The sequence below is a fragment of the Dendropsophus ebraccatus genome, chromosome 3, assembly GCF_027789765.1.
Source record: "Dendropsophus ebraccatus isolate aDenEbr1 chromosome 3, aDenEbr1.pat, whole genome shotgun sequence".
Classification (NCBI taxonomy): Eukaryota; Metazoa; Chordata; class Amphibia; order Anura; family Hylidae; genus Dendropsophus; species Dendropsophus ebraccatus.
The window spans coordinates 28,544,391-28,572,311 of NC_091456.1; the positions used below are offsets into that span (position 1 = coordinate 28,544,391).

Here is a 27,921-nt window from a genome sequence, read left to right on the forward strand (position 1 = left end):
GTGCGGCGGTAAACAATTATTCACAGAATAACACACATTACAAAGTTATACAACCTTGTAATGTATGTTATGTCTGTGAATGGCCCCCTTCCCCGTGTCCCACCACCCCCACCCGTGTACCCGGAAGTGTGGTGCGCTATACTCACCTGTAACGTGCCGACTCGTCTCCGATCTTCAGTCTGCGATGTCGTCTTTGGACGGCCGGGCCGAATCCCTCCGGGCGTCCTGAGTGCCGGCCGCCCTCTTCAGCGTCATCAGATGCTCAGCCGCGATTGGCTGAGCACAGTTTGGCTCAGCCAATCGCGGCTGAGCAGCTGATGACACGGACTGAAGATCGGAGACGAGTCGGCACGTGACAGGTATGTATAGCGCACCACTCTTCCGGGTACACGGGTGGGGGTGGTGGGACACGGGGAAGGGGGCCATTCACAGGCATAACATACATTACAAAGTTGTATAACTTTGTAATGTGTGTTATTCTGTGAATAATTGTTTACCGCCGCACTACCCCTTTAAGGCTATTTTCCCATTTATGTGTTTGTTATATGTTACAGTTCTCATCCAAGTATTGATGTTTTTTTCCCATTTATTCTCCAATTTTCCCATTTGGATTTCAGCATTTTGTCAGATTAAAGGGGTAGTTCAACAAACTAATTTTTGCTGCCAGAAAGTGCTAGAGATTGCTAATTTACTTCTAATAAAAATCTCCAGTCTTCCAGTACTTATCATCTACTATATGCCCTGCAGGAAGTGCTGTATTCTTTCCAGTCTGACACAGTGCTCTCTGCTGCCACCTCTGTTCATGTCAGGAACTGTCCAGAGCAGGTCATAGAAAACCTCTCCTATTCTCCACACTGGAAGGAATACCGATTACTGCAGGACATACACCAGCTGATAAGTACTGGAAGACTTAAGACTTTTTTTTAATAGAAGTATATTACAAATCTTTCTTTCGTGCACCAGTTGATTTAAAATATATTTTTTATTATTCTATGCTGATCTACCCCTTTAATATTTACAGTGCATTAGGATTTCTTTGCAAGACCACAGAATTTTAGTTGAAACTAACATTTTTGAAATAGAAATAAAAAAAACTGTTGCCCCCCCCCCTTCACCATCATTCTTATTCTGCTCACTTGAAGCAATCTCTTCTGAGAAGTCATCTTACCAAAGTAAAACTAGAGGTAGGATGTATACGGATGACTGCAATGACTTAGAAGGTTTTGGAGCATGAATACCCCGTGTAGCTGCTCAGTCAAGTGAATGACAAAATATCGAAAGATACAGAACCGGCTTCCTGGCACCGAAATACGGTGTCTAAAAAGTATCTGACAGATGATTTATGATCAATAATATTATGATAGCTCGGACACATATCATTACAGTCTATGGCTAATTCTTCCTGTGTTCTTTGCTGTTCACCCAATTCAAATAAAGAAACACACTTTTTTCTTTTCTTTTTTCGCTTTTTTTTTTTTTTTTTTTTTTGTTCTTGGCTTTATTTGCTTTCAGGAAAGAAACCATGTTGAGATATACAAAATCAAAGAAGGTGCATCCTTTCAAGAGTCTGCAGCTTGATCAAACACACTCATTTCCCTTCTAGCTGTGCATTTCCCCGAAGGGGCCAAGTCTGTCAGTCAGTCGGAGTGCGGGGTAACCGAGATCCTGCCAGTTCCCAGGGATGGTCTAACAAATGACAGAAAAATAAAAATACATGGAGTTATTTGGATTAGGGAGAATTGGAAGTCCTTCAGAACTTGCGGCACTGTTTTTATTTGTATTATACATTTTCAAGATGTGGTTGCTTCTTTGTACTCACCGTTGGTCTGTTTATTGTCATTTGCCAAGCATGCCACTCCGTTTGATGTGATGTGCGGCACGCTCTGAGTAAATGTTTAGATTGTTGCTTTGCTCTCTTATTCTAATCTGTTCCATGTCCGTACCTGACTCCAGTGGCCGCTTGCAATTTTCCCTCACTTTCACGTACAAAAAAAGTTCTATACTTATGTTTTTAATCAAACAGAATAGCGATTGGCTTGCTGTGTACTTTTTGGAAATTCTTGTAAATATTTTATGTAAAACTTTTTTTAAGGACTCGTCTACTAATATAGGACTGTTGTTTGGTCAGTGTGTAGCTTTCTATTTACTATCTGGCTATTAACCCCTTCACATCAGAAATACGGCTATATACATTCCTAGCCCAAACATAACTTTTCATATGTTGCTGCCCATGGTGAGACTAACAATTCCTTCCATACTTGTTATTATCTATTCAGCTTCCTTCCCCCAGTTCTGAGCTGCTGCTTTCTGCTGAAGACACAAAAATCTGCATGTGAGCTTTTCTCTACGTCTCCCCCTCCTCCTCCCTCCCTTCTGAGACAGTTGATGTAAACAAGTCCTTATCTGCAACTTTGTAGCAAGAAGGGTTAATTACAGTGAGCTACCCCAGATTAAACCTCCCGGCATTACAAAGAAGATAAAGCCGACCAGGGACTTGTTTACAGCAGCCATCTCGGAAGGGAGGGGGGAGGACGGGGAGACGTAGAGAAAAGCTCTCATACAGCTTTTTATGTTTATAGCAGAAAGCTGAGAACTGGGAAAAGGAGGCTGAATAGATAACAAGTATGGAAGGAATTGTAAGTCTCACCATGGGCAGCAACATATAAAAGTTATGTTTGAGTGGAATACCCCTTTAATGCGACAGGAGCCAGGGATAATAACAGGCAGCCGCAATCTCTCAGCTGCCTGCCATTAGCTCCTAAACACTGTGAGCTATAGTGATCATGGCATTTAAAGGGGTTATCCATGGCCACTTTCTTCCAGAGACAGCACCACTCTTTTCTCCAGCTTGCGCGGGGTTTTGCTGCTCAGTTCCTTTGAAGTGAATGGAGCTTAAAGTGACTGTACCACCAGGCCCAGGCTGAAGCACTGGAGGCGGGCCGACCCACCCCCAGTGGGAAGAAACCGCAGCCCCTCCATGACGTGACTCCATTAGAATCAATGGAACCCTGTCATAGAGGGGCGGGGATTTCCTCCCACTAAGGGTGGGTCGGCCCGCCTCCAGTGCTTCAGCCTGGGCCTGGTGGTACAGTCACTTTAAATGAAGTCGTGTTGTCTCTGAAAGAAAGTGGCCATGTTTTTGTACAACTGGATATCCCCTTTAAAGGAGTCAGTTACAGGAATTATTCTATCTATTAAAATAGAACAATATTGCTCCTGGGGGGGGGGCAGTTTATGTTTTTTGGTCAAGTCTAATATGACAAGCTTTCTGATGTTGCTGGAAAATTTTGAGTTAAAGGGGTTTTCCCACCATGGAAAATGATGGCTTTTTGCTGTCAGTTTCTTATCAGTGGGGGTTTGACTGGCAGGGTCCTCTCTGATCGTATTAATAAAAAGACGGCAGTGCTAGTTAAGAGCACCTCACGGTTCTTCACAAAGCTCCCGGCTGCCCAGTATGTAGGGAACGGCAGCATAACCGCATTCATTTTGGTGTTGGTATGCAAACCTGCACAGCGGGCGGCCATTACTGGGAAAAAAGGCAGAGGGAAACATGTCCATTTTGCTTTCAGGATGGGTGAGGGTCTCAGAGGTCAAACCCCTTTCATCATCATGTTATGTCATAGGCTAGCTGTATACTATAACACTGTGGGATGGGAATTGCACTTTTAAATCATAATCTAGTTCTAGTTAAATTGTGTTTCTACGGAGCCTAAAATACCATCATTTCCTAAAAGGATCATCTGTATAAAAGATCACCAAAGGTAAAAGTGAATCCAGAAATATAACTGAAAGCGCTGTTTTTTTTTGTTTTTTTTAAATCTTAAAACAGCTAGTCTAGCAGAAACCTTGCAGAGAAAAGAGGCATCCTTGTCCTAATCCCCTCCATTTTATCTGAGGGACCAGCTGAGAGAATGGGGTTTACCTAAAAGAGGTGGGGATTAGCTCACCTGGCTCCCATTGCCGACAGAGCAGAAGCTTCAGCAGGTTGTGAACAAACCTAAGATCGTATCTAAACATCACATTTGGGCTATGTTCCCACACAGTATTTTTACTCAGTATTTTGGTCAGTATTTTTCAACCAAAACCAGGAGCGGATTAAAAACACACAAAGGCTATGTTTATACACCGTTGAAATTAAGTATAATGGAAAATATTTTATTTTTTTTAAACAACAGCCGTGTGTGATCATAGCCTTTCTGTGTTTTTAATCCACACCTGGTTTTGGAGCAAAAATACTGTGTGTTAATATAGCCTTAGGCTATGGTGTGTGTACACTATGACCGGGATTCCATGGGGGTTAATGCGATTGGCTGCTGTGATTAATCAATGGTGCAAACCTGCAACCACGGCCGTTGTTTGATAAAAAAAAAAAAAAAGTGTGAGTTGTTTTGCCATGTGTGAACATGGCCTTTAAGGGGTTATCCAGTGCTACAAAAACATGGCCACTCTCTTCTAAAGGCAGCATCGCTCTTGTCTCCAGTTCAGGTGCGGTTTGCAATTAAGTTCCATTCACTTGAATGGAACTAAATTGCAAAACCTGCACCCAAACTGGAGACAAGAGCGGTGCTGCCTCTAGAAGAGAATGGCCATGTTTTTGTAGCACTGGATAACCACTTTAAACTAAACACATTTGATAGATAGATAGATAGATAGATAGATAGATAGATAATTGATAGATAGATAATTGATAGATAGATAATTGATAGATAATTGATTGATAGATAGATAGATAGATAGATTTGGCAAACAATAATGTATTGCAGTAAATATGTCATAGTGTTTTTAGTAAATGGCGGCAACCCAATCTGAACATCCATTGATTTCTGTAGAGCTACAACAACTACATCAAGTAACTTCATACATCAGGATTGGATCATAATTTGTGGAGTCCCTTGGGCAAAAAATTTGGATTCCTCCTGAAGTGTTAAATAATGAACGACCAACTCAAAGGGGATATCCGGGGATTTATTTGGACACCAATTATAACTCTAAAAATCATTCCGATATACTTATCTTATTGATCCATCCTCCTCCCCAGTCTGTGTTTCATGATTTCTGTTACTTTCTGACACCGTCTCCAAATCATTTGGCCATGGCGATCATTACTTATCAGTGACCAGAATCGCACTCGGCATTTACCCTCTGGATTTACTGTAGTTGGTAGTGTAGACCTTTCCAGATATCAGTAATGCTTTTACTTCTCCATAAAATCCAGCTCCCATAGTGTTCGCTGTGTCAGACCAATAGATACATGTTATTTGCCAGTAAAAACTTTTAACTAAAAACAGAGATCACAGGGAAATTAATCCTCCTTAAAGGGCGTTTCCAGGCAAAATTTTGCTCTTCATAGGTTAGTTAATCAGTAACTGATCGGCCAATCAGCTGTTCTGCGCCGCACTGTACAGTGAACAGAGTTTGTCTGTGGGGAGCTGATCAGTAAATTTTTCCCGGAATACTCCTTTAAGGAGAGCATCATGAAGATGTGTGGGGATTTAAAGGCCATTCCAGCTCTACTGGTAATTCAAAGAAAAAAAGATATGCAAAATAGCTCACACCCTCTTGGTTAGGTAGCGTTCTTTCAAGTCATTGGGACAGAATTATTAACGTGTTCTCGGCAGCAAATTATTATTATTATTTTTTTTTTTTTTTAATTTTCCCTGTCGGTTTGGTGTTTTGACATGTTTACTAAAGGTGTGACACAATTTTTCCAAAAACTTGACAAACGTGTCACTTTTGTCCAAAAAACCCCCACCAGGTGGGTGTGCCGTGGGTGTGTTGTGGGTGTGTCCCTTAAAACCCACCACAATTTACAAATTTATTAAGCAAACCGTCATTTTTTTTTACAGGTTTTCTATTCTAAAAATCGTGGGGTAGTTGGGTTTTGGTTTTGTCCTTTGAAAAAACTGACAAATTTACTGAGGGCAATGGGACGCATTAGTGAATTTGGAAAATTCGACACAACCAACAACATAACGACTTAAAATATACAAATTGTTAATAAATCAACCCAATTGTTTCACTCCATCTAGGAGTCTTAGGGCCCTATTACAGGAAACGATAATCAGCCAAATCGACCCGATTCGGCCGATTATCGCTCCGTGCATTAGAGTCAACAATCATTTCTTTAGCCCCTGACCTGAAACCCTTGGGCGTCGACCAACGGCTGGCGATTCAACAAACAGTTTACATTACCTGTACACGCTCCTGGTGTCCTCCTGCGCTCTGCATGCTTTCTCCCCGGTCCCGCACGCTGCCACTTTAGAGCAGTCTATCTCAGCTGGCAGGTTGCTCAGCCAGAGTGCGGGATCAGGAAGGAAGCATGCAGAGCGCAGGAGCACAATGGGAGCATGAAAAGGTAATGTAAACTGTTTGTTAAATTGCCAGCCATCGGCTACGCAACGCTATTGCACGTAGGGATGCACGGTCGGCGTCCGATGGGAGTGTGAACAGGTAATGTAAACTGTTTAGGCAGAGGCTGCATGGACATAGCTAATGATGTCCGTGCAGCCCTTGCTACATGATTATCAGGTTGTGTAATAGGCCAAGTATTGATCGGACCACCATCGGCCACTGTAATAGGACCCTTAGAATATTGACTGGGGATATCTGCCAAGCCAAAAATCTCTCCAAAATGAAAGACTACATACTTGCAGATGAGTATCCTCATCTTGGCTTTGCATATACAGTATCTCTAGTCAATGACTTGAAGGTAAAGCCACCTTTCCAAGGTGGCATGAAACCTATTGTGCTTATGCTTCCAGGTAATTGTCATTTCCATACAGATGAATAAGCAGTCGCTCTCTATAATAAAGTTCACCCCTACAAATCTCTTTACGAGAACTCTCTAAACGTAACACCCCCACTGATCTAGCACCGGGCCGGCTTCTCTCCGAAGGTAATTTCACTTATCTAGCACCGGGCCAGCTTCCCTCCGAAGGTAATTTCATGTAATGTTTGACGCCACTCTTTTTTCTCTAAATCCAAACCTTATTGCACAACTGGCATTATTGTTACCATCCGGAACATTTCATTACACTTTGAATTCCTTTTACTGTTTGTAACATCCAGTGTTCCGGGGAAATTAGTGAGGATAGATCATTTTAACGGCCGGGAAAAGTCCTACAGAAAGACACGGGTAGGTTGTTAAACATTTTATGGGTCTAAGAATGATGAGCATTTGTATAGAGGAGAAGTGTCTGTGGAGTGGTCATCTGTGTTGTGAATAAAGCAGCGGCTATAGGGACCTCTCATCCAATGTATACATTGAATTCTTTATTATCCGCTTATGTTTTTATTAATATAGTCTATTGTGTTTATTTAAGACAAAGTGACTTGTATAGTCTCCATTCTTCGTGTTATTTTGATCTATAAAGCTCCCCCCAGCGCCTCGCATCCCCTGCCGCTAACACATCCTTCCACATATCCCAGCATTCCCTTTGCTCTCCCCGCTGTCTTGTTTTGTCAATTGTTTCCTTGCTTTTATGTGAAAGGATATAATGATATCTGGTCTCTCTCTCTCTGCCCATGCAGAAGATAGCGTTAGAACACAAATAATTCTTTGTTTTTTCTACTACGCATAGGGTTTGGCTTTTTGACACGTTCTAGTTGTTACCCTGTAATAATCGTCTGTCACGTTGCTTTATACGTCCCTCCTAAATGTCATCCTCAACGTCTGGGCTATAAGTAAGAGAAACAGAGAAATCATGAAAGGCTACACCCCCCCCTTTATGTGCATTGTCAGTGAATTGAACAGAATTATTTTAGTGTACTCTAGGGCCACGGCTTATCAAGCAGCGAGGATCCCTCCAGACAGACAAATAATATGAGTTTTTTTTCCTTATCGGCTGTACAGAGTGCAGTGATAAAGTTGAGGTTAAATTATTGTAACATGTTCCAGAGCGCTCGCCAGCTCCTGGTGCGGAATTGATACTGAGGCCACAATCATCCTTCCTCATTTTCCTTTGTTATGATTTTGGACTCATGTTGTCAGAGCTCGACAGCCAGTTAAGGGGTGGTGGAAATGGATGCAAAATTCCTTTCTTTCTTTTTTTTATTCTTTTTTTTTTTTTTTTTTTTAATCTACAAAGGTATAGATACGATGTGACTTGCAGGGTGCATCCTTTCTATGTTATTTAACCCCCTCCCGCCACTCCACAGTAAATTAACGTCCCTGCAGCCTATGCCTGATGCTGTAGCGACGTTAATTTACGATCCAGGATGACACAGGCGCAGGAGCTGCGCCTGTGTCATCCGCTTATGATCCCATAAGCTGATGTTTAAAACGACCTGGGCATTGATGCTTTAATGACCCCAGGTCGTAAAAGGGTTAGCGTGCATTTATGAAAATCAGTTTTTTTAAAGCGAATGTGCCACTAGGTACACAAACAAACCCATGCTGGCGTAGGGATGCCGATTCCGCAGTGAGGAGATGCCCGCCGGTCCCCAGTGTGATGGTTTTGTTACACTGGGGGCTGGAGGGCCCATCCTCAGTGCTTCATGCCGGGCCGGTGCTTGGAAATAGACCAGCGCAAATCTTTTCATGTAAAAAAAATTTTCATTTACATTTTCTTCAGGTGTTTATATTGTTACCATTTTTTTTTAATTCTCCATGTTTTCTTTATTTCTCTTAAGTTTCCTTTATTTTTTAGTTGTAGTGAGGATGGATGATATCATGGGCAATTTTGACTTTGTTTTGTGCTATTAGTATTCATTATTATGATTATAGTCATTTTCTCTTATTTATTTTAAGTAAAATGTGCTTAAAGGGGAACTATCAGCAGGTTAGACAAGTTTAACCTGCTGATAGCCCCCTATTGCATATGGGGCGCATAGGAGGAAGGTATGTGTCTTACCTTCCTCCTCAGCACCATTTCCGTTCAGTTAGTAGTGTAATCCTTAGCCTGGAGCACCGTTAGGAGCACTGTCACGCCCCCAGAGTGCTTATCTGGCCTGCCCGCTCCATTGATTATAGTCAACCCATTAAGGACCCATGCCGTACGGGTACGTCATGGAATCCTGTAATTTAAAGACCCATGCCGTACGGGTACGTCATGGAGTCCGGCGGTGCTTTGAAGTGAGCTCAGGAGCTCAGCTCTCTTCAAAGCATGTGGGGACCGGCTGCTATATGCAGCCAGGTCCTCACTGTTAATGACGGGCCGCTGCTTAACAGTGTGATGCGGTGGTTCCGATCGTTCTATCTGACTGCCAGAGGTCACTTATCTTCCTCCCAGGAGACAGGAGTATGTGAATATAAAATAAGTGGTAGACTAAACACTGGAGTAAATAGTGTAAATTAGATATTTATTAGGTGAAAATTGTGTTCTATATATACAGTGAAAAAAATAGGCAAATAGCATCCATAAATTAGACATAGAGCAAGGGTAATCTGAAGGTGGGTGTAGCTATTACACCCTACCTTACTCTAAGGAGCCGCTTGGGTAGAGCGTCCCCAGTACCAAGCGGAAGACTTTCCCTATTTCTAGACAGGAGAGACAGTCTGATTGGTTAGGTTGTGCAGTCACTCCTAAAGGTAGGGAATGTCAGGTAGTTCTTGCTTGGGCTCTGTTATGTGAATAGCTGCAACAATGTGCAATATGCACTTTTGGGTTGACCGATATACAGGTTGGTATTTAGAACAAAGATTTGGCTTCTCCACAAGTCATCCGACGCGTTTCACCTTTTTATGGTAAGGATATCTGGGTTCATTAGGGATGTACGTGGATATTCAGTCGTGCCAAAAATCATCAGAAGGTCTCTGATATGTCAACCAGGTTTAAGTATTGCACAGAAATACGTTTCTTAGTGTATAAGATGATGTCAGTCAGAAGTGATAGATAATTGAGCGCAAATTCCTTTAGTTCCTAGGATGATGTCTACAGGACCATGCCCAATAGTGATATAATCCTAGGAAGTTAGGAATAGGGGAGAGTGAGACACCAAGTGGTGATAGTGCAGAAAGGCACTAATCATCCCAGAGTGTGACACCTGACAGAGTTACAGGTCTTTTACAGGTGGAATAACACTTGTAGAAACCAAACAGAACCATGTGTTGCAGATACTGGCTTGCTCCAGTCTTCCTTTTTCCAGGGCCAAACAGTAAGGGCCCTATTCCACGGGACGATTATTATTTGCATAATCGTTAACGATAAACTATCTCAAACGACCACTATTGGAAACGACCTGAAATCGTTCACCCATTTACACGGAACGTTACTTATCGTTACTTATAATCGTTCTTGCGGTTGTCTTGTCGTCGCTATTGCGTTCGACGCTACTGCGAACGACATCTTATTCCATGCGAACGATTTGCGAACCAGCAACCGTAAAAGTAGGTCCAGGCCTCATTAAGCTATCAACGATTTCACGTTTGTCATTTAATCGGTAACTGCTATTCAACCGAAGGATTATCGATTTGTTCCGAACGATTTATCCGAACGATAATTGTCCCGTGGAATAGGGCTCTTAGTCCAGGGTAGTAGCCACACCTAGTCAGCTGACTTGCTGACTTAGATATACCTAACAAATCTCGGCATGGAACACGGGGAGCAGGCACCCACCCAACACTTTGCCTGCTCCCAATAAGAGCCGACCCGGAACTGACTGAAACAGTCAATCTAACACTACACGTACCAGCTGCCTTACACCGCTAACACCATCTAAAGGCTCTTATTTCACCATGACTCCATACCTTGGTGACATGCACCTGCGTCTCTCCAGGTATATGCCAAGAACCTGGCCGGGATATATATACCATTACAGACTTTTCCAGCTGCTGCCTTACTATAATATATATATATATATATATATATATATATATATATATATATATATATATATATATAAAATGTGTGTTATCACTTCTCACAGCTACATGCTCTATGTTGCCTCACTTTAGGCCCCATCTTCTCATCTCCTATAACAGAAACCCTTCCATATCACATCTACAGCTCGCTTGATTTTATTATCTTCGCCATTATCTGATAACATCATTATTTGCTTTTTAATATGCCTGCGGAATCTGATAGCTCCATCACTTTCCACGCCAGGATCATCATCCCCCGATAACATCATGTTTGCTGTATTAACATCACTTCTTAAAGCGATAACATCAGCTGACATTGATTCCATGTTGTTATCAACGCTTACGTCTGGTTTATGAATACAGAAAAAGGTGCAGACTGAAGCTATGTCGGTATCAATGCTCCATAATCAATGTTGCGGTGATAACCCAGAACGCACAATGCTAAACAAGTGTGCGGTGTTGTCAGATCTTATTGCATTGTTTTGCTTGTGCTGTCATTACATTACATTACATTAGCTATTGTTCCTTTGCTTTAAAAAGAAAATAATTTTCTCTGCTATTTGCAGCTAATGAAGCGTGCGCGGTAGGTGTCACCGCATATCAGATGTGTTTTTCTTATGCTAGAATTATACCGACCGAGCTGAACGTCTACGTACTGGTGCTGAAAGTCAACCTATATATTTTTGGAGCGTTGTTCTTGCCGAATCTATAGTAATCATGTTATTCTAGCTGTACTAAGGAGTGTTTCTTCGTTTCCCCCCACACATATCCTTGGCCTAATCTGTCCATTGCTGTATAGTCCCAGATTGTTGTCTGGGAAAGGTCCAGAGTTACAGGGCCCCATTATCCTGCTTAAAGAGTGACATTAGAGAATACCCAAGTCAGGAAGGGCTGTTATGCTGTAACGGCTGGAGTTAAGGATCCGCTGTACCGCGGCTAGCTATGGTGTAAGCCACACCAGGGAGCAATGTCTAAGGGGCTGGTGGTCTTTACCAGTGCCTACCACAAGGCGGAATAGACGTTCTGTGGCAGGCAACCCCCAGGTCACTACCCCAGGCTTGGCTGGCTAGCGGTGGTGGACAAGGTGCAGCTGGAGACTAGTAGGCAGGAACACAGCAGGACTCCCGTGGAACTGGTATAGCAGTCACAGGCAGGAACTACAGATGGCTGGAACCAGGAAAGCCAGGAATCACGGGCGAGCTGGGACCACACACTAAGGAAGCATGCAGAGGCTCCAACACTAGGGGCAGGGCAGGAATTTATAGGGAAGATGCTTAGATGCACAACCAATTAGGGAGATATTGTCCCTTTAAATTTTACTGAGCCTGCACGCGCGTGCCCTATGAGGCGGAGCAAGGACAGGAGCATGGCCGGGTAAGTTACTTAGCGGGGAGGGGGGCAGAGTGCAGGCGGGGTAGTGCTCCTAACAGTACTCCCGGCCGAATAACACACTAAGGATCCTATTCCACTGACCGATGGGGGCCCGATCAATAATGTAAACCTATCGGCCTATTAAACTGCCCCATAATAGTTTAGCGAGGGCTGCAGGGACATAGTTACTGATGTCCTTGTAGCCTTTGTTTAAACACAATACTTTACCTAAACATGTTGCAGGTCTTCTCCTGCATTGCTCCTTCCTCCGGGTCCCGCACACAGCAGCAGCAACTTCGGAGCGGCCTGTCTCAGCTGACAGACCGCTCAGCCAATCACTGGCCGTGGTGGTCCTGGCCAGTGATTGGCTGAGTGGTCTGTCAGCTCAGACAGGCTGCTCCGAAGCTACTGCTGCGCGTGGGACCAGGAGGAGGAAGGAGTGCTGGCGAAGACCTGCAACATGCTTAGGTAAAGTATGCTGCTTGTGGAATTGTTGGTCGCCCGTCACGCATCACTATAACACGCAGCGATGCGCGGTCAGTGTGCAATGATTTTAGATTGTTGTCTCTATTACATGGAGTGATAATTGGCCGAATCAAGCCGATTATCGCTCCGTGTTATAGGGCCCTAACAGTACGGGACTGGCGTCAAGAAGGACTGTAAGACACATACCTTGCTCCTCAATGCCCTGGGCGCTATAGGAGCTATCAGCAGGTTACTTTCATCCAACCTGCTGATAATGGATCCTGTGCAGTGTGAAGCCATCATTACACCACTACCTATGACCTTTAGATGAAGGTCACCTCTAGACATTCTCATTAGGTGACCATAGAGTAATTATTTTATTAACCAAGATTCCGCTCTAGTGAAATGGTATTTCAGTGACATTATATACAATTTCTTTATGCAATGTTGGGCAAAAAAAAAAAAATAAAAAAATCTGGCCTATGTGACTAACACTTTGATGCAAGGCAATAAAAATAGCTATCTTCCTATTCATATTTACATATTTAATCATGTAAATAGGACATCAAATGGTAATGCATTTCCATGGATAAGAAGATTTTTCTTTTTTTTTTTTTTACTTTGGCCTTAGGAATCTGAATATTTATTTAGCAATTAAAAAAAAGCGAGTGAGTTTGAGCTGCCTAAGTCCCTTATCTACAGCGCCATTCTCCTATATAGTTTCTCTATATAAACATAAGCTTTTCCAGTTCAGCAGTCCAAAACTGAACCTCACCAGGGCACATTGGGAGCTGTTGTGGAAATTTTACAGATGCCAAAGTATAAGGTTCGAACCTCCCTTTTCCCAAAGTCACTTTGACTCCAAATAGCAAGGATACATTCTGAGATCCGCAGCTGTGTGATTGATGCTTGCAAATAATTTACATGCTTTCAATTCACAAACCAGGCAACCGGCTTCCTTGCTTATTTCAGAGACAGAAGAGAAAATGATTGCATTAATTGTAGACCTCCAGTTGTCATGATAAATATAAGATATTAAATGCAAAGTACGTTTCCGATGCCGTCTCTGGAAATGTTACGATTTTTATTTATGTTATTTTTGTGTTGTTTTATTTACGTTATTTTTACGTTGTTTTATTTATAATATTTTTATTTGTTATTTTTGTGTTGTTTTATTTGTTATTTTTATTTGTGTTATTTTTGTGTTGTTTTATCCATGTGATTTTTATTTTTGTGTTTTATTTTTGTCAATTTTTTTAATATGTGCAAATAAAATTTTTGATTGATTTTGATTGAATATAACAAAAAAAAAAGGGAAATCTCCATTTTGTCGGCCACCGAGCAGTAATAATAAGGGCTGATAGCTAACATATGTCGGCTGCGTGCTTTTAATATACTATTCTTTCTTATCTTTTGGCAGAGATAAATTCTATTTTAATGATGTGTCATTTTGATGCAGTTAATCTTTCTGCTCAGCTGTGGCTGGCATCGCTCCGCTGACCCCTTCCTTTTGTTTTGCCGAGTCTGTATATTAATTAAACATCGCCATTCTTTTTTGGATTTCTGTTGTAACAAGTGACCTGTAATCAAATTGTTTGTGCGCCTGCTTTTAGCGCTACGGCTCAGCAGATGACATGGTCTCATCTCAATTTACTCGCAGATTCCGGTTTAAATTTTAATGTTCTTCTAGTGCCGTCTTATAAGTAGATGTGAATTTACAAAGCAAGTCGGGGGGGGGGACGACTATCAAAATGATGCATTTTCAATTTTTTGGCTGAGCTGGGACTAGAAGCCTAGTAATAGGTCAGATTACATTTTTCTGCTTCACTCTATTTGGGAAGTGGTGACTTATGATCAGAAACAATTACTAACAAGATTTATTTGAAGGTTGATGTTTTTTGTAAGATGTGGGAGCAGTGTTCATTTTTATAGGTAATCAGGTGGAAACTCCGTCTTACAGAACTCGGCAAGATTCATTTGACCTTTTGAATTATATTTTGAGCTGTCTTACATTGGGAATTCGGTTTCCCAGCAGTAGCGGTTCATGGCCACGGCGAGGGAGAACGGTGGCTTATTCTGCGCTACAGTGGAAATAACCATCTTCTTTACAGCTATTCAACTCCAATTCTGTATTGTTTGTCCGAAAATAATGTTTTCCAGGTTTTATTTGGAAACATGAAATAGATAGATTACATTAACATTATTTCCTGTCACTAATATAACACCATAGTATTTCACAGTGCTGTTGTCCGGAGCCGGCACTAGCCGGTATGCTCGGCCCCTGGCATGAACGCTAGCAACAGCCAGGCCGGTTTCTAGGGGCCCGCCGCCGGCGTCCTTAGCTACATACGTCGCGTCCCGGGCCACACCGCTTCTTATTCGGGCGTCCCAGCTGTATTTAGTTCTCTGTAATGCTGACTGGCAGGTGCAGACTGATACCAAACCATCTTGCTGACTACCAGTGACGTAGCCACCGTGGTCGCAGGGGTCACCGCTGCGACCCGGCCCAACGTCGAGGGGGGCCCGCACCCCACAACCTATCCCCAGACACCGGCCGCCCTCCGCCGCCGTGGGTTCCTGTCTCAGCTCCCTGGGGGTGTCCTCGGGATTCCCGGGTAGAACACTCGCCTGGGAGCTGTGTGTGCCTAGACTGTTACTTCTGGGTCAGGGAGCGCTCCCTGACCCGGAAGTAACATCCCCAGAGCACACAGCTCTCTGGGGCGTGTTCTGCCCGGGAATCCTGGGGACACCCCCAGGGAGCTTAGCATCAGCGGCGACCTGTCCAACACCACAGAAGAATAGATGGGAAGCGAGCTGCGACGGGGGAGCGAGGTGTTAGGTGAGTTTTTTTTTTTTCTTTGTTTTTATCTGCTCTGCGATTTGCAAATATAAGAGGACAACACAGTGGCAATGTATAAGGGGGACATGTATAGGGGACAACACAGTGGGGGCATCTACAAGGGGGACATGTATAGGGGACAACATAGTGGGGGCATCTACAAGGGGGGGGATGTATAAGAGGACAACACGGGGGCATGTATAAGGGGGCATGTATAGGGGACAACACAGTGGGGGCATCTACAAGGGGGGATGTATAGGAGGACAACACAGGGGCATGTATAGGGGACAACACAGTGGGGGCATCTACAAGGGGGCGATGTATAAGAGGACAACACGGGGGCATGTATAAGGGGCATGTATAGGGGACAACACAGTGGGGGCATCTACAAGGGGGGGATGTATAAGAGGACAACACGGGGGCATGTATAAGGGGCATGTATAGGGGACAACACAGTGGGGGCATCTACAAGGGGGGATGTTTAAGGGGGCATGTATAGGGGACAACACAGTGGGGGCATCTACAAGGGGGGGTGTATAAGAGGACAACACGGGGGCATGTATAGGGGACAACACAGTGGGGGCATCTACAAGGGGGGGATGTATAAGCGGACAACACGGGGGAATGTATAAGGGGGCATTTACATGGGGGGGCAACATAATGGGGACCACACAAAAGGGCCATCTATAAGGGGGCATCAATATGGAGGGCATGTATAAGGGGCAACACAGAGGGGCCATCTATAAGGGGGGGCATGTACAAGGGGGCAACACAGAGGGGCCATCTATAAGGGGGGCAACATAAGGGGGATAACACAGAGGGGCCATCTATAAGGGGGGACAACACGGGGGGAGGGGCATCTATAAGGGACAATACAAGGGGGCCATCTGTAAGGGAGGGAGAGCAACATAAGTGGACCATCTACAAGGGCGCGCAACATAAGGGGGCCATCTCTAAGGGGGACAACACAGGGGGGCATCTAGAAGGGAGGGGGGGCAGCATGAGGGGGCCATCTAAAATGGGTAGCAACATAAGGGGGGCATCTATAAGGGGGACATCACAGGGGGGCATCTAAAAGGGGGGCAGAGGAGGACAACACAGGGGGCATCTGTAAGGGGGACGTCTAAGGGGGCCATCTATAAGAGGAAATACACAGAAATGGGCAATCTGTAAGGGACACTACACAGAGGGGGTATCTGAAAGGGGGCCATCTGAAAGGGGGACTACACAGAGGCGGGGGCGTATACTATAGGGGATACACAGAGGGGACCATCTACTATAGGGGGACTACACAGAGAGGGTCTCTCAAGGAGACGCACATGGGGCCATCTATATGGAAGACTGAGCAAGGGGCCAGCTACACAGAGTGGGGCATATACTATAAGGGGGATCACATAGAGTCAGCCTACCCACTAACTGAGGGTGTAAAGCGGCCATTACAGATGAGGATGGTGACAAAGTGAGGAGCCTAATATGTCTGTCTGGCAGATTCTGTGAATTCGTGGCTCGGAGAAGTTCTCATAATGGCCCAGGGCAGATGGAGAAGAAGATGAAAAGGAAACAATTCTGATCAGAGAAGACGTCCCCTGTGAGTCACCTGATATAACTGCATTGTAATGTATATGGTGTATAGACCTTGTGTGGAGCTGGGGCTACCTCTATGTAACTGTATGAGGTGATAGTGATCTCTGTACAGTAGATTTTATTCATTAGCAGCGGTGGTGTTAGTCAGTATGTGGTGGTATTAGTCAGTAGCAGCGGTGGGTTAACCAGTATGTGGTGGTAATATTTGTTACTTGTTATCTGGTACTGTGTTTTATTGGTTTTAGTATACTGGATTTGGTCAGTAACAATATGGTGGTGATGGTTGTGGTGTGGTGGTAATATTTCCCCCTTGTATACTGGTATTATTGGCAATATTGGTCTCAGGATACAGGATTTGGTCAGTAACAGTATGGCGGTAATATGTATCATGATAATATTTCCTATATACTGGTATTATTGGTAATATCGGTCTCTATCTATCTATCGCATCGCTTGGTCGAGGAAGGGGGGGCCCAAGTTGAACTCTTGCACCAGGGCCCAAGTGACATTAGCTACGCCCCTGCTGACTACGTATTATTGTGTTTGTTTATCTTGTCAGTGTTTCCGTGTTTTCACCTGTGCAGGTTAGGGACTGTCGCCCAGTTACCGCTGCCATTTAGGGCAGTTGTGGTAAGTAGGCAGGGACAGAGGGGCGGGTGCCAGCACAGGGCCTCACCTGTCTTGTGTCCTCCTGTCCCCAACCTGACAGCTGTCATCATTGCATCAGTCTTTGTCCTCAGTGGATTGTCCTAACCTCCCAATTTGATGTACAATTAGGCTGTGTTATCATTTGGTAGAACATATAAAACTGACCCAAATGTAAAGTCCTGGCCTGTTTTTGTACCTTATCTCAGCTAAGAGTAGTTCCCGGGATGAAAACCCCCATAGCTGTCCTCGGAGACAAATAACTTTTATGGCAAGAATAAAACCATCCCGGACACATTGTAAAGACTTAATAGGACAGAATGAGTGATACAGCTGTAAACGTTTTCTGTCCTTTTGTCCATGAACAGTTTCACTAACAACATCTGTATCTATTCCATCCATATCTCTTATTTGTAGAACATCGGCCACCCCCCCCCCCCCCCATTCTTGTAAGGAAATATCATCCCCTTGAATTAGTTCCAAGAAGCGGATCATTTGTGCAGTGATCTGAGGCTCAGCTGACAATCACGGAAGGTGTCTCCAGGTCCGGCTCTATTAAGCTGCCCACTGGATTGTCACTGATGTGCACAGAAATCGTTCCTAGAATAGTAGAAAACATAGAACTATTGGATTACTGATCTGGCTCCGTGCTATGCACACAATTAGTGCTGGACTCTAAAGGAGTAGTATTGATTTATTTGATAGACCAAGGAGTGATGCAAACCAATGTTATAGCCACTAAAGTATCTGTGCGCAATACATTTAGGAGTATTTTAACGTAGACATTGGTTACTTTCAATTTCTGCAGAATTTAGTATCTGTTGTATATCAGAGAATTCTGGGCTTTTAGTCATTTAGCCTTAAAGGGGTACTCCAGCAATACAGATTTATAAATTACTTCTATTTCAACATCTCCAGTCTCCAGTACTTATCAGCTGCTGTATGTCCTGCAAGAAGTGGTGCATCCTATTGAGTGTAACACAGTGCTCTCTGCTGCCACCTCTGTCCGTGTCAGGAACTGTCCAGAGTTCTAATCCCCATAGAAAGCCGCTCCTGCTCTGGACATTACCTGACATGGACAGATGTGGCAGCAGAGAGCACTGTGCCAGACTGGAAAGAATACAGCATTTTCAGTAGCTGATAAGTACTGGAAGGCTTGAGTTTTGAAATAGAAGTAATTTACAAATCTGTATAGTTTTCTCAATTTGTTTAAAAATATATTAAATATATTAAATTATATAGATAATACAAGGCCATATATACCCGTGTGGCTGCCTCTGGTACTGCAGCTTTTTTATTATAAATAATAATAAAAAAAAGTATTGTATTTGCTTTATTTTATCCATCTGCCTCTAAAACAATGAATATAAAAGCAATAAAAAAGTCATTTATAAAAAAGTATAGATAAAAAGAAACTATACATTTTACTATCCTATACATTATCCTTTTCTAAGCTACTACAACCTCCATCATGGTTCCTGTGTGCGCCTTCAGTCTCCAGCATATTGGTAGTGGTGATCCGCTACCGCAGCACTCTATATACAAAAATGACAGATGACCTTTAAAATCTTTTTTTTTTTTTTTTTTTTCTTCTGGGAATAAACATGTTTAAATATAACTATTGGCATGAACCAAGACATTTGGCAATCAAGAAGGGAAACTAATAGCAGGTTAGAAGATGGTAGCTTGCTGTTATGTTCCCATGATGCACAGAATGATGAGAATGAAGGTAATTTTCTTACCTTCATCCTCATTGTTATTTTTGTTAAACCTTGAAGGGAATCTGTCACTAGGTTTATGCTGTCTTAAATAAGGGCGGCATAAACTAGTGACAGAAATGCTGAACAGATCGGTGTATTACTTACATCATCCTGTTCAGCCGTTCTCCTAATATGCAGGAGAATAGAATTTGTGCCACACCCCTCCCCCCGCCCTCCAGCTGCTGATTGACAGTTGACTGCCTATACACAGCATGGATAGATAACTGCCAATCAGCAGCTGGTGGGTGGAGTTTTCTGCTTCTCATGAATAACCAGGACTACTGTGCTCATGTACATAATGGAAAGGTCTATTGTCTATGATATTCAGGATGATATCTCTGCATCAGCTACACAGAACATTGTAAGTGATACATCATTCTGTTCAGCTTCTCTGCCACTAGTTTATGCTACCCTTACCCTTGGGCACCGATCCGGCCCACCCTTCCTCATGAATATTGGGACGGCACTCTGCTATGACGCCACTCTGGTACCTATCCCTGCAGGAATAAATAAGTGTTCTTGAGGAGGGGCTGGCCGGTGGGGCGGATCGGTGCACTGTGGGCGGTAATTGATAAAATCATCTTCCCTACAAGAATAATTACTGCTCTGCTCCAGTATTTAGATTTGTTTTTGAAGATTATAGATGTCATCCATGCAGCATAGAGAGGATTTGTACAGGCCGTACATTACACATCAGGCCTACGCGTGATACAGGGATTAATATGGTTTGACTTTCATACATGGTTACAGTTCATAGCTCGGCATATCTCTAGTGAAATTTATAAAGCAGCTGCATGGCTGGTATTTTTTGTTTGCATGCATAATTTAGTATACTTCATCCATTTTTAACATTTTATTAGATCACAAGGAAACACTGGGATTAAGAAGTGGAAGCAGGCGGTGCGAGACATGTCACACTTGCAGCATGTCTCCGTTGTCAGGTCGATGTCCATAGAGAGAACCAATGTAGTTATCAGGTTGTACTATGAAACACTTTAGGAACCTGTTTCATTAATCTAATACGTTGTTCAATATGAAAAATGGGATACGAATGTGAAAGAAAATATTCTACAAATGCAATATCTCACCATTATAGCTTCTAAAGGAAATGGTTTCGATGAATATTCGGAAATATTACTGTTGACAAAGCACCTGCCACCTATATACCATCTGAGGAGCTACACTTACCATATAGTTTCAACCAGGATTCAAATTAATGTTGCTTATGATTTTTTTTTGATGATCATTGGAAATATTGAGTTAAAGTGTTAGTCCCCCTTTACCTGGATTTCATATTAGGAAAATCGGGTAAATTTTTGGACCCATAGGGTTCTATCGGGCATGGATTTTTCCTAAAGGGTGTCTGGAAAATAACTCTGAAAAATATAGGGGGCATCCAGAATTCCGGACAGCTTCAGATGCACATCGGGAATCTGTCCTGAATTCTGGATGCATAGTATGGCAGCTTTGGCCAGGGCTAGGACCACTAGCTGCCGGGTGCTGACGCTGGCCCTTTAATTGTATGTGCTCCTTAAATCAGAAGCACATACAGTTTAATGCAGCACTCTGACTGACCGGGCTGGGAGCCATTGTCAGTTAGTCTTATGGCTGGAGGCAGCATTATACCTCTGGCCACAAGAGGTCTCTAGCCCCCCACCCTACCCCCAGCATTGTAGTGCACGAGTGATGTAACTTGTTAGCATGCAGTGCCAGAAGATGGAAGGAGAAGCCAGAGGTGGACACCACTGAAGCAGGTGAGTATGTTCTTTTTTTTTTTTTTTTCCTTTACTCATTCATTTTTGCGGCCAGGAAACACTGATGGTTTCTTGAAGCATAAAGGCCAAGATTGTCCTTTAAAAACAGAAAAAAAAAGGAAAAATTGGCAGCACATCTATGACTCTGTTCACACTGCAGGTTGCACGCTGCTTGTGGCTTAAGTACAGCCAAAAAAACTGAAAGTGCAACAGCAACCCACAGGTGCAAGGGCTTACCGTATATACTCCTCCCAGTGTACACACGATAAACACCTGCTTTGTAGATATTAAAAAGTGAGAATCTTAGCAAACTATTTGATCAAACAGACTGTACCATGTCGCCACATTAAGGCGTCCTCGAGACATGGTCCTACTCTAGCTACACTGGGAGGAGTATATACGGTAAGCCCTTGCACCTGTGGGTTGCTGTTGCACCTTCTGTTTTTTTTTGTCTGTCCTGTAAAAACGTCTATCTGGTACACATCTGATTTTACTAACTTTGCTTCCTGGGGAAATTAAAAGTTCCTCCGGCAAAAATCTTTTTCTTTTAAATCAACTAGTTTCAGAAAGTTATATATATTTGTAATCTACTTCTTTAAAAAAAAAAAAATAAATGTCCAGTCTTTTTATACTTATTAGCTGCTGTATGTCTTGCAGGAAATGGTGTATTCTTTCCAGTCTGACACAGTGCTCTCTGTTGCCAATTCTGTCTGAGACAGGAACTGTCCAGAGCAGGAGCAAATCCCCATAGAAAACTTTTGCTCTGGATAATTCCTGTCATGGACAGAGATGGCATTGTGTCAGGCTGGAAATAAACACCACTTCCTGCAGGACATACAGCACTGATAAGTATTGAAAGACTGGAGATTTAAAAAAAAAAAAAAAAAAAAAAGAAGTAAATTACAAATCTATCTAACTTTGATTTGGGAAAAAAAAAATTGCCGTAGTACTCCTTTAAAGAGAAGTCATTGTCTACAGCCAGTTAGCGATGACCTGTGTTCATCGTGTTGGCCATTTTGTTCCTACATTCCTACCAAACCTTGAATACAATATATTTTTTTAAATAGTTAATATTTTTGGGCGCTCCATATTTTACTATGTGGCATAGAATGCGCCGGTACTCAGTTGTAGGCTTTATTGGATGCTCGATCACTTTTAATATCCTTCCGACTTTATTGCTCAGAGTGATATAATTTCCTATCAGCGTGTCTTTAAAGGAAAGCAAATTAAATCCTGCCAAGCATGTTTAAGACGTAACGTTGTCTGTTTTTATCCCCAGGACTTGTGCAAGCAGCGAAACCGAAAGCGAAGCTGGAGATTATATGGACCAGCAGTACGATGAGCTCAACAATAAAATGAATTCTGTAACCGACCCGACGGGTTTCCTAAGGATGGTTAACAGAAACAACACCTTCAACAGGTACGGGTGGCTGTAAGTGGGTTAGTAGATGTATATGTGTGCTATGTATGGGAGGGTGGAAGGTTACAGGGCACTATAGGAGGGTGGAAGGTTACAGGGCACTATAGGAGGGTGGAAGGTTACAGGGCACTATAGGAGGGTGGCGGTTTACAGGGCTCTATGAGAGGGTGGCAGGTTACAGGGCTCTATGAGAGGGTGGCAGGTTACAGGGCTCTATGAGAGGGTGGCAGGTTACAGGGCTCTATGAGAGGGTGGCAGGTTACAGGGCTCTATGAGAGGGTGGCAGGTTACAGGGCACTATGACAGGGTGGTAGGTTATAGGGCACTGTGAGAGGTTGGCAGGTTACAGGGCTCTATGAGAGGGTGTCAGGTTACTGGGCACTGTGAGAGGGTGGCAGCTTACAGGGCACTATGAGAGGGTGGCAGCTTACAGGGCACTATGAGAGGGTGGCAGATTACAGGGAATTATGAGAGGGTGGCAGATTACAGGGCACTATGAGAGGGTGGCAGCTTACAGGGCACTATGAGAGGGTGGCAGATTACAGGGAATTATGAGAGGGTGGCAGATTACAGGGCACTATGAGAGGGTGGCAGCTTACAGGGCACTATGAGAGGGTGGCAGGTTACAGGGCACTATGAGGGTGGCAGATGACAGAGCACTATGAGAGGGTGGCAGCTTACAGGGCACTATGAGAGGGTGGCAGCTGACAGGGCACTATGAGAGGGTGGCAGCTTACAGGGCACTATGAGAGGGTGGCAGCTTACAGGGCACTATGAGAGGGTGGCAGGTTACAGGGCACTATGAGGGTGGCAGATGACAGGGCACTATGAGAGGGTGGCAGCTTACAGGGCACTATGAGAGGGTGGCAGATGACAGGGCACTATGAGAGGGTGGCAGGTTACAGGGCACTATGACAGGGTGGCAGGTTACAGGGCACTATGAGAGGCTGCCAGGTTACAGGGCACTATGAGAGGCTGCCAGGTTACAGGGTACTATGAGAGGGTGCCAGGTTACAGGGCACTATGAGAGGGTGGAAGGTTACAGGGCACTATGAGAGGGTGGCAGCTTCCAGGGCACTATTAGAGGGTGGCAGCTTACAGGGCACTATGAGAGGGTGGCAGGTTACAGGGCACTGTGAGAGGGTGGCAGGTTACAGGGCACTGAGAGGGTGGCAGCTTACAGGGCACTATGAGAGGGTGGCATATTACAGGGCACTATGAGAGGGTGGCAGGTTACAGGGCACTATGAGAGGGTGGCAGCTTGCAGGGCACTATGAGAGGGTGGCAGCTTACAGGGCACTATGAGAGGGTGGCAGCTTGCAGAGCACTATGAGAGGGTGGCAGGTTACAGGGCACTATGAGAGGGTGGCAGCTTACAGGGCACTATGAGAGGGGGGCAGCTTACAGGGCACTGTAATACAGCCGCAGGATTTCATCGGCTTTGTCCGTTCTATCCTCCTGATACAATTTCGGTGCGAGTCAATTAGCGGAGACATTCTGCAGCTACAGAGGAGCCGCACTCTATAAAATGCAAATGTTATTATTATGAAATTGTTCTTTATCGCAACTATTATGAGAGTTCTGCATAACTCACCATGGAACTTAATTGGCTTCTTTGAGCGGATCTAATTATCCATAGAGCAGCAATCTGTTCTGCTCCCTCATATTTTACATTACGGCATCGGGCAAGGAGCATCCCTTCTCAGTGACTGGTGAATCTCTAGGATTTGTGTCTGCTAGACAGATGAAACTTCCATAGAACAGACATAGACTGTCTTAAAGGTAAAGTATTTATTACTGTACAACACTAAAAGATATTGCTGAAGTGCTTCCTTGAGCAATATCTTTTAGTGTTGTACAATAATAAATACTTTTCCTTTAAGACAGTCTATATGAAATCATGAATGTATTTCTGTATCACTCACATATTCCAGAGCACAGTACAGAGCTGTCCCCAAATTAGATTAATAGGGTAGATTTAAAATGGGCACTCCAGCCTTTTTTTATTATTTTAAATCAGCTGGTTTCAGAAAGCTATATAAATTTGTATTTGTAGAAAAAAAAATCTCATGTCCTCCATTACTTATCAGCAGCTGTATGCCCTGCAGGAGGTGGTGCATTCTTTCCAGTCTGACACAGTGCTCTCTTCTGCCACCTCTGTTTGTGACAGGAATTGTCCTAAACAGGAACAAATTCCCATAGAAAACATTTCCTGTTTTGTACAGTTCCTGTTACAGACAGAGGTGGCAGCAGAGAGCACTGTGTCAGACTGGAAAGAGTACATCACTTCATGCGGGGCATACAGCTGCTGATAATACTGGAAGATTGGATATTTTTAAATAGAAGTAATTTACAAATCTTTATAACTTTCTGACACTGGTTGTTTGGGGGGGGGGGAATTGATGGAGTTCCCCTTTAAATTATCCTGTTTTGAAGGGTTATAAAAACAAATTACCCAGAAGAGCCCCACACAAAACAATGGGAGAACACGTAATTTCCATGTATATGTGGCAACATTCAAAGTACGCTATGTACCAATAGTACAGTGTGTGCCACCATAGAGCTCTAGATAGAGCTCATGGATTCAGAAGTAGTGTTGATCGAACTGTTCGAAAAAAGTTAGGTTCAAGTCGAACATCTCGATTTTTTTCGAACTCGAACCGAACATTTTACTGTTCGTTCGAGTTAGCGTTTGAGTTCAATTTAGCGTTCGAGCGCCTTTTTGCCAGCCAATCAGTACAGAGCACATAGAAGTGTCAGAAACGTCATTGCTGAGGTGTAGGGGTCTCATTGGCTGATAAAATCACATGACCATCTCATATAAAAGTCACTGTGCTGCGTTCTGGACGCCATTTTCTCCTCACTCACTGTGCTGTACAGACTGCTATCTCAGTGTATCATTGTCTCCCTGCACGCTGGCATTTCGATTAGACAGGCAGTGAGATTAGTGATATTGCTGAGAAAAGTATTGAGATTAGAGAGATTAGTGGGGTGTTTATTAAGGTTAGGCTTGCATATTTGCAACAAGCTTTTTCCTGTCCATAGACACATTGCAGTCATAGCAATACTTAGCTTTGGTATTGCAGGCTGCATATTGGATTTGCCAATTTATACATAGTGCCCAAAAGTGTATTTTGGTCTGCTCACATCTGTTATACATTAACTAAACGTACATCTCATTTGTGTACGTGCATTTGTTTAGTGATTACAGCTGTATTCCTATAAACTGAAGAACGTCCTCTGTCCATGAGCAAAAATACGAAATAGTAGACATCTGTTATACGATAATTAAACATACATCAAATGTCAGTCTGCATTGCAAAATAATATATTTTTTTTTTAATTAATCTGAACATCTGTTAGATTAATCAATATTTGGTACAGAGGAGTTGGTGGTCAAATTTTTCCTGAGTGGCTAAAAAGCCCATTTTGGCCAGTTTATATTGCTGAATAATTTTTTGAAAAATCAATCTCTTTATCTGTTAGAATTATCGATCTTTTGTAGAGAGGAGTTCCCAAGTATTTTTCTCCCATAAACTATAATGGGATTTGATATTCGTTCGAATATACGAATACCGGGAGCTATTCGAATCGAATTTCGAATGATCAAATATTTCACTATTCGCTCATCTGTAGCAGTATTTTATCCCCCTTTTTTCCCCTTTCATTCTTAAAGCCTACTACATATAGGTGTCAAAATTATCTCCCATTGACTTTAATGGGGTTCGAGTTCAAGTCGAACTTCGAACCGAACTTCACTACTGTTCGAGGTTCGATTATCACTATTCAGAAGCCCTAACAGATTCCCTAACCTAATCAAACTAGTCCATTAAATCTACAAGGTCCTCTACATTGTCTACAATAGCTACAAACATACAATACTGAACCACCAATCTACAAAAAGAACAGAATATTGTCATTGGGAAATCTGCCGCTGATCGCACAAACTTTAGTGAATCATGGAAATCTTCTAACAGGGTCACGGTCTGTACTAGAGGTCGGTTCCCAATAAATTAGCATCGCCTGTTTTCCGCGTAAAAATTGTTTGCACTATGGTAATCTGTCAATTTATAAACTTTGAGGAAATAACTATGTTATTATTTTATTTTTACACCCCTTCATGTTGTACTTTGTGTATATTTACAGTATACAGGATTTGGGTGTGTAGTGAGAACCTGAAACACTTCACTCAAAATGTGGAGGGTTGGGGGGAATAGGTGTTTACAGTATAGGTGATAACTATATATATATATATATATATATATATATATATATATATAAATATATATATATATATATATATATATATATATATATGTATGTATATTACATGACTGCATGCTTCGTAGAGGACTGATGTTCTACAGTAATGATACAATCAGGAAGGCCTCCTCTTACCTTGAAGATATCAGCTAATATAAGTGACGTCTTTAGAATATGAATTAGCGCTGCCGGTTCTGAGGCTGCCTGCCTAATGATAATGGCTTTTTCGCTAATGAATCACTACAAGGTGTATTCTAATGTGTTTTATAGAAATCATTTTTTTCTGTCCATCCAAATTGGAATTGGAGGGAATTTAGAAAGATTGTATGAGACTAATAACTAGTAAGAGGGGTCAGTAAATGATAACTCCGGGCCACCTTATCTTACTATCACTTTAATAAACCTTACAAATTATCCAAATATTTACTGTCTTTTATTTCAAGGGAACCAGACATCTACTTAAAGTGAGTTTTCAGCTGGCATTTAGCTACTAAACTTTAGGTTGTGTAGTTTTTTGCATGGTTTACGTAAACCATGATAAATTAAAGGGGTTGTCCGGCGAAAAAAAATTATTCACAGAATAACACACATTACAAAGTTATACAACTTTGTAATGTATGTTATGTCTGTGAATGGCCCCCTTCCCCGTGTTTCCCCCACCCACGCTAGACCCGGAAGTGTGGTGCATTATACTCACCGCATGTCGTGTCGTCCACGGTCTCCGATCGTCAGCAGTGACGTCTTCTTCGGGAGCTTGGCGGATCTTCCCGAGTGCCGGCCACCCTCTGCAGCGTCATCCGAAGCTCAGCCGCGATTGGCTGAGCATAACTGTGCTCAGCCAATCGCGGCTGAGCGGCTGATGACGCGGCCACGTCATCAGCTGCTCAGCCGCGATTGGCTGAGCACAGTTATGCTCAGCCAATCGCGGCTGAGCTTCGGATGACGCTGCAGAGGGCGGCCGGCTCTCGGGAAGATCCGCCAAGCTCCCGAAGAAGACGTCACTGCTGACAATCGGAGAC

General features: G+C 43.1%; 1 protein-coding gene across 4 annotated transcripts in view; it reads left to right on the plus strand.

The window, feature by feature from the left end:
• The window catches only part of TTC28 (tetratricopeptide repeat domain 28), a 511,132-nt gene that overhangs the window by 378,343 nt on the left and 104,868 nt on the right, over positions 1–27,921 (plus strand). For all 4 annotated transcript variants that reach the window (XM_069961294.1, XM_069961296.1, XM_069961295.1 and 1 more), the window contains one exon: positions 22,499–22,639. In XM_069961294.1, the coding sequence (XP_069817395.1) occupies positions 22,499–22,639 (141 nt within the window). The remainder of the gene's footprint in view (positions 1–22,498; positions 22,640–27,921) is intronic.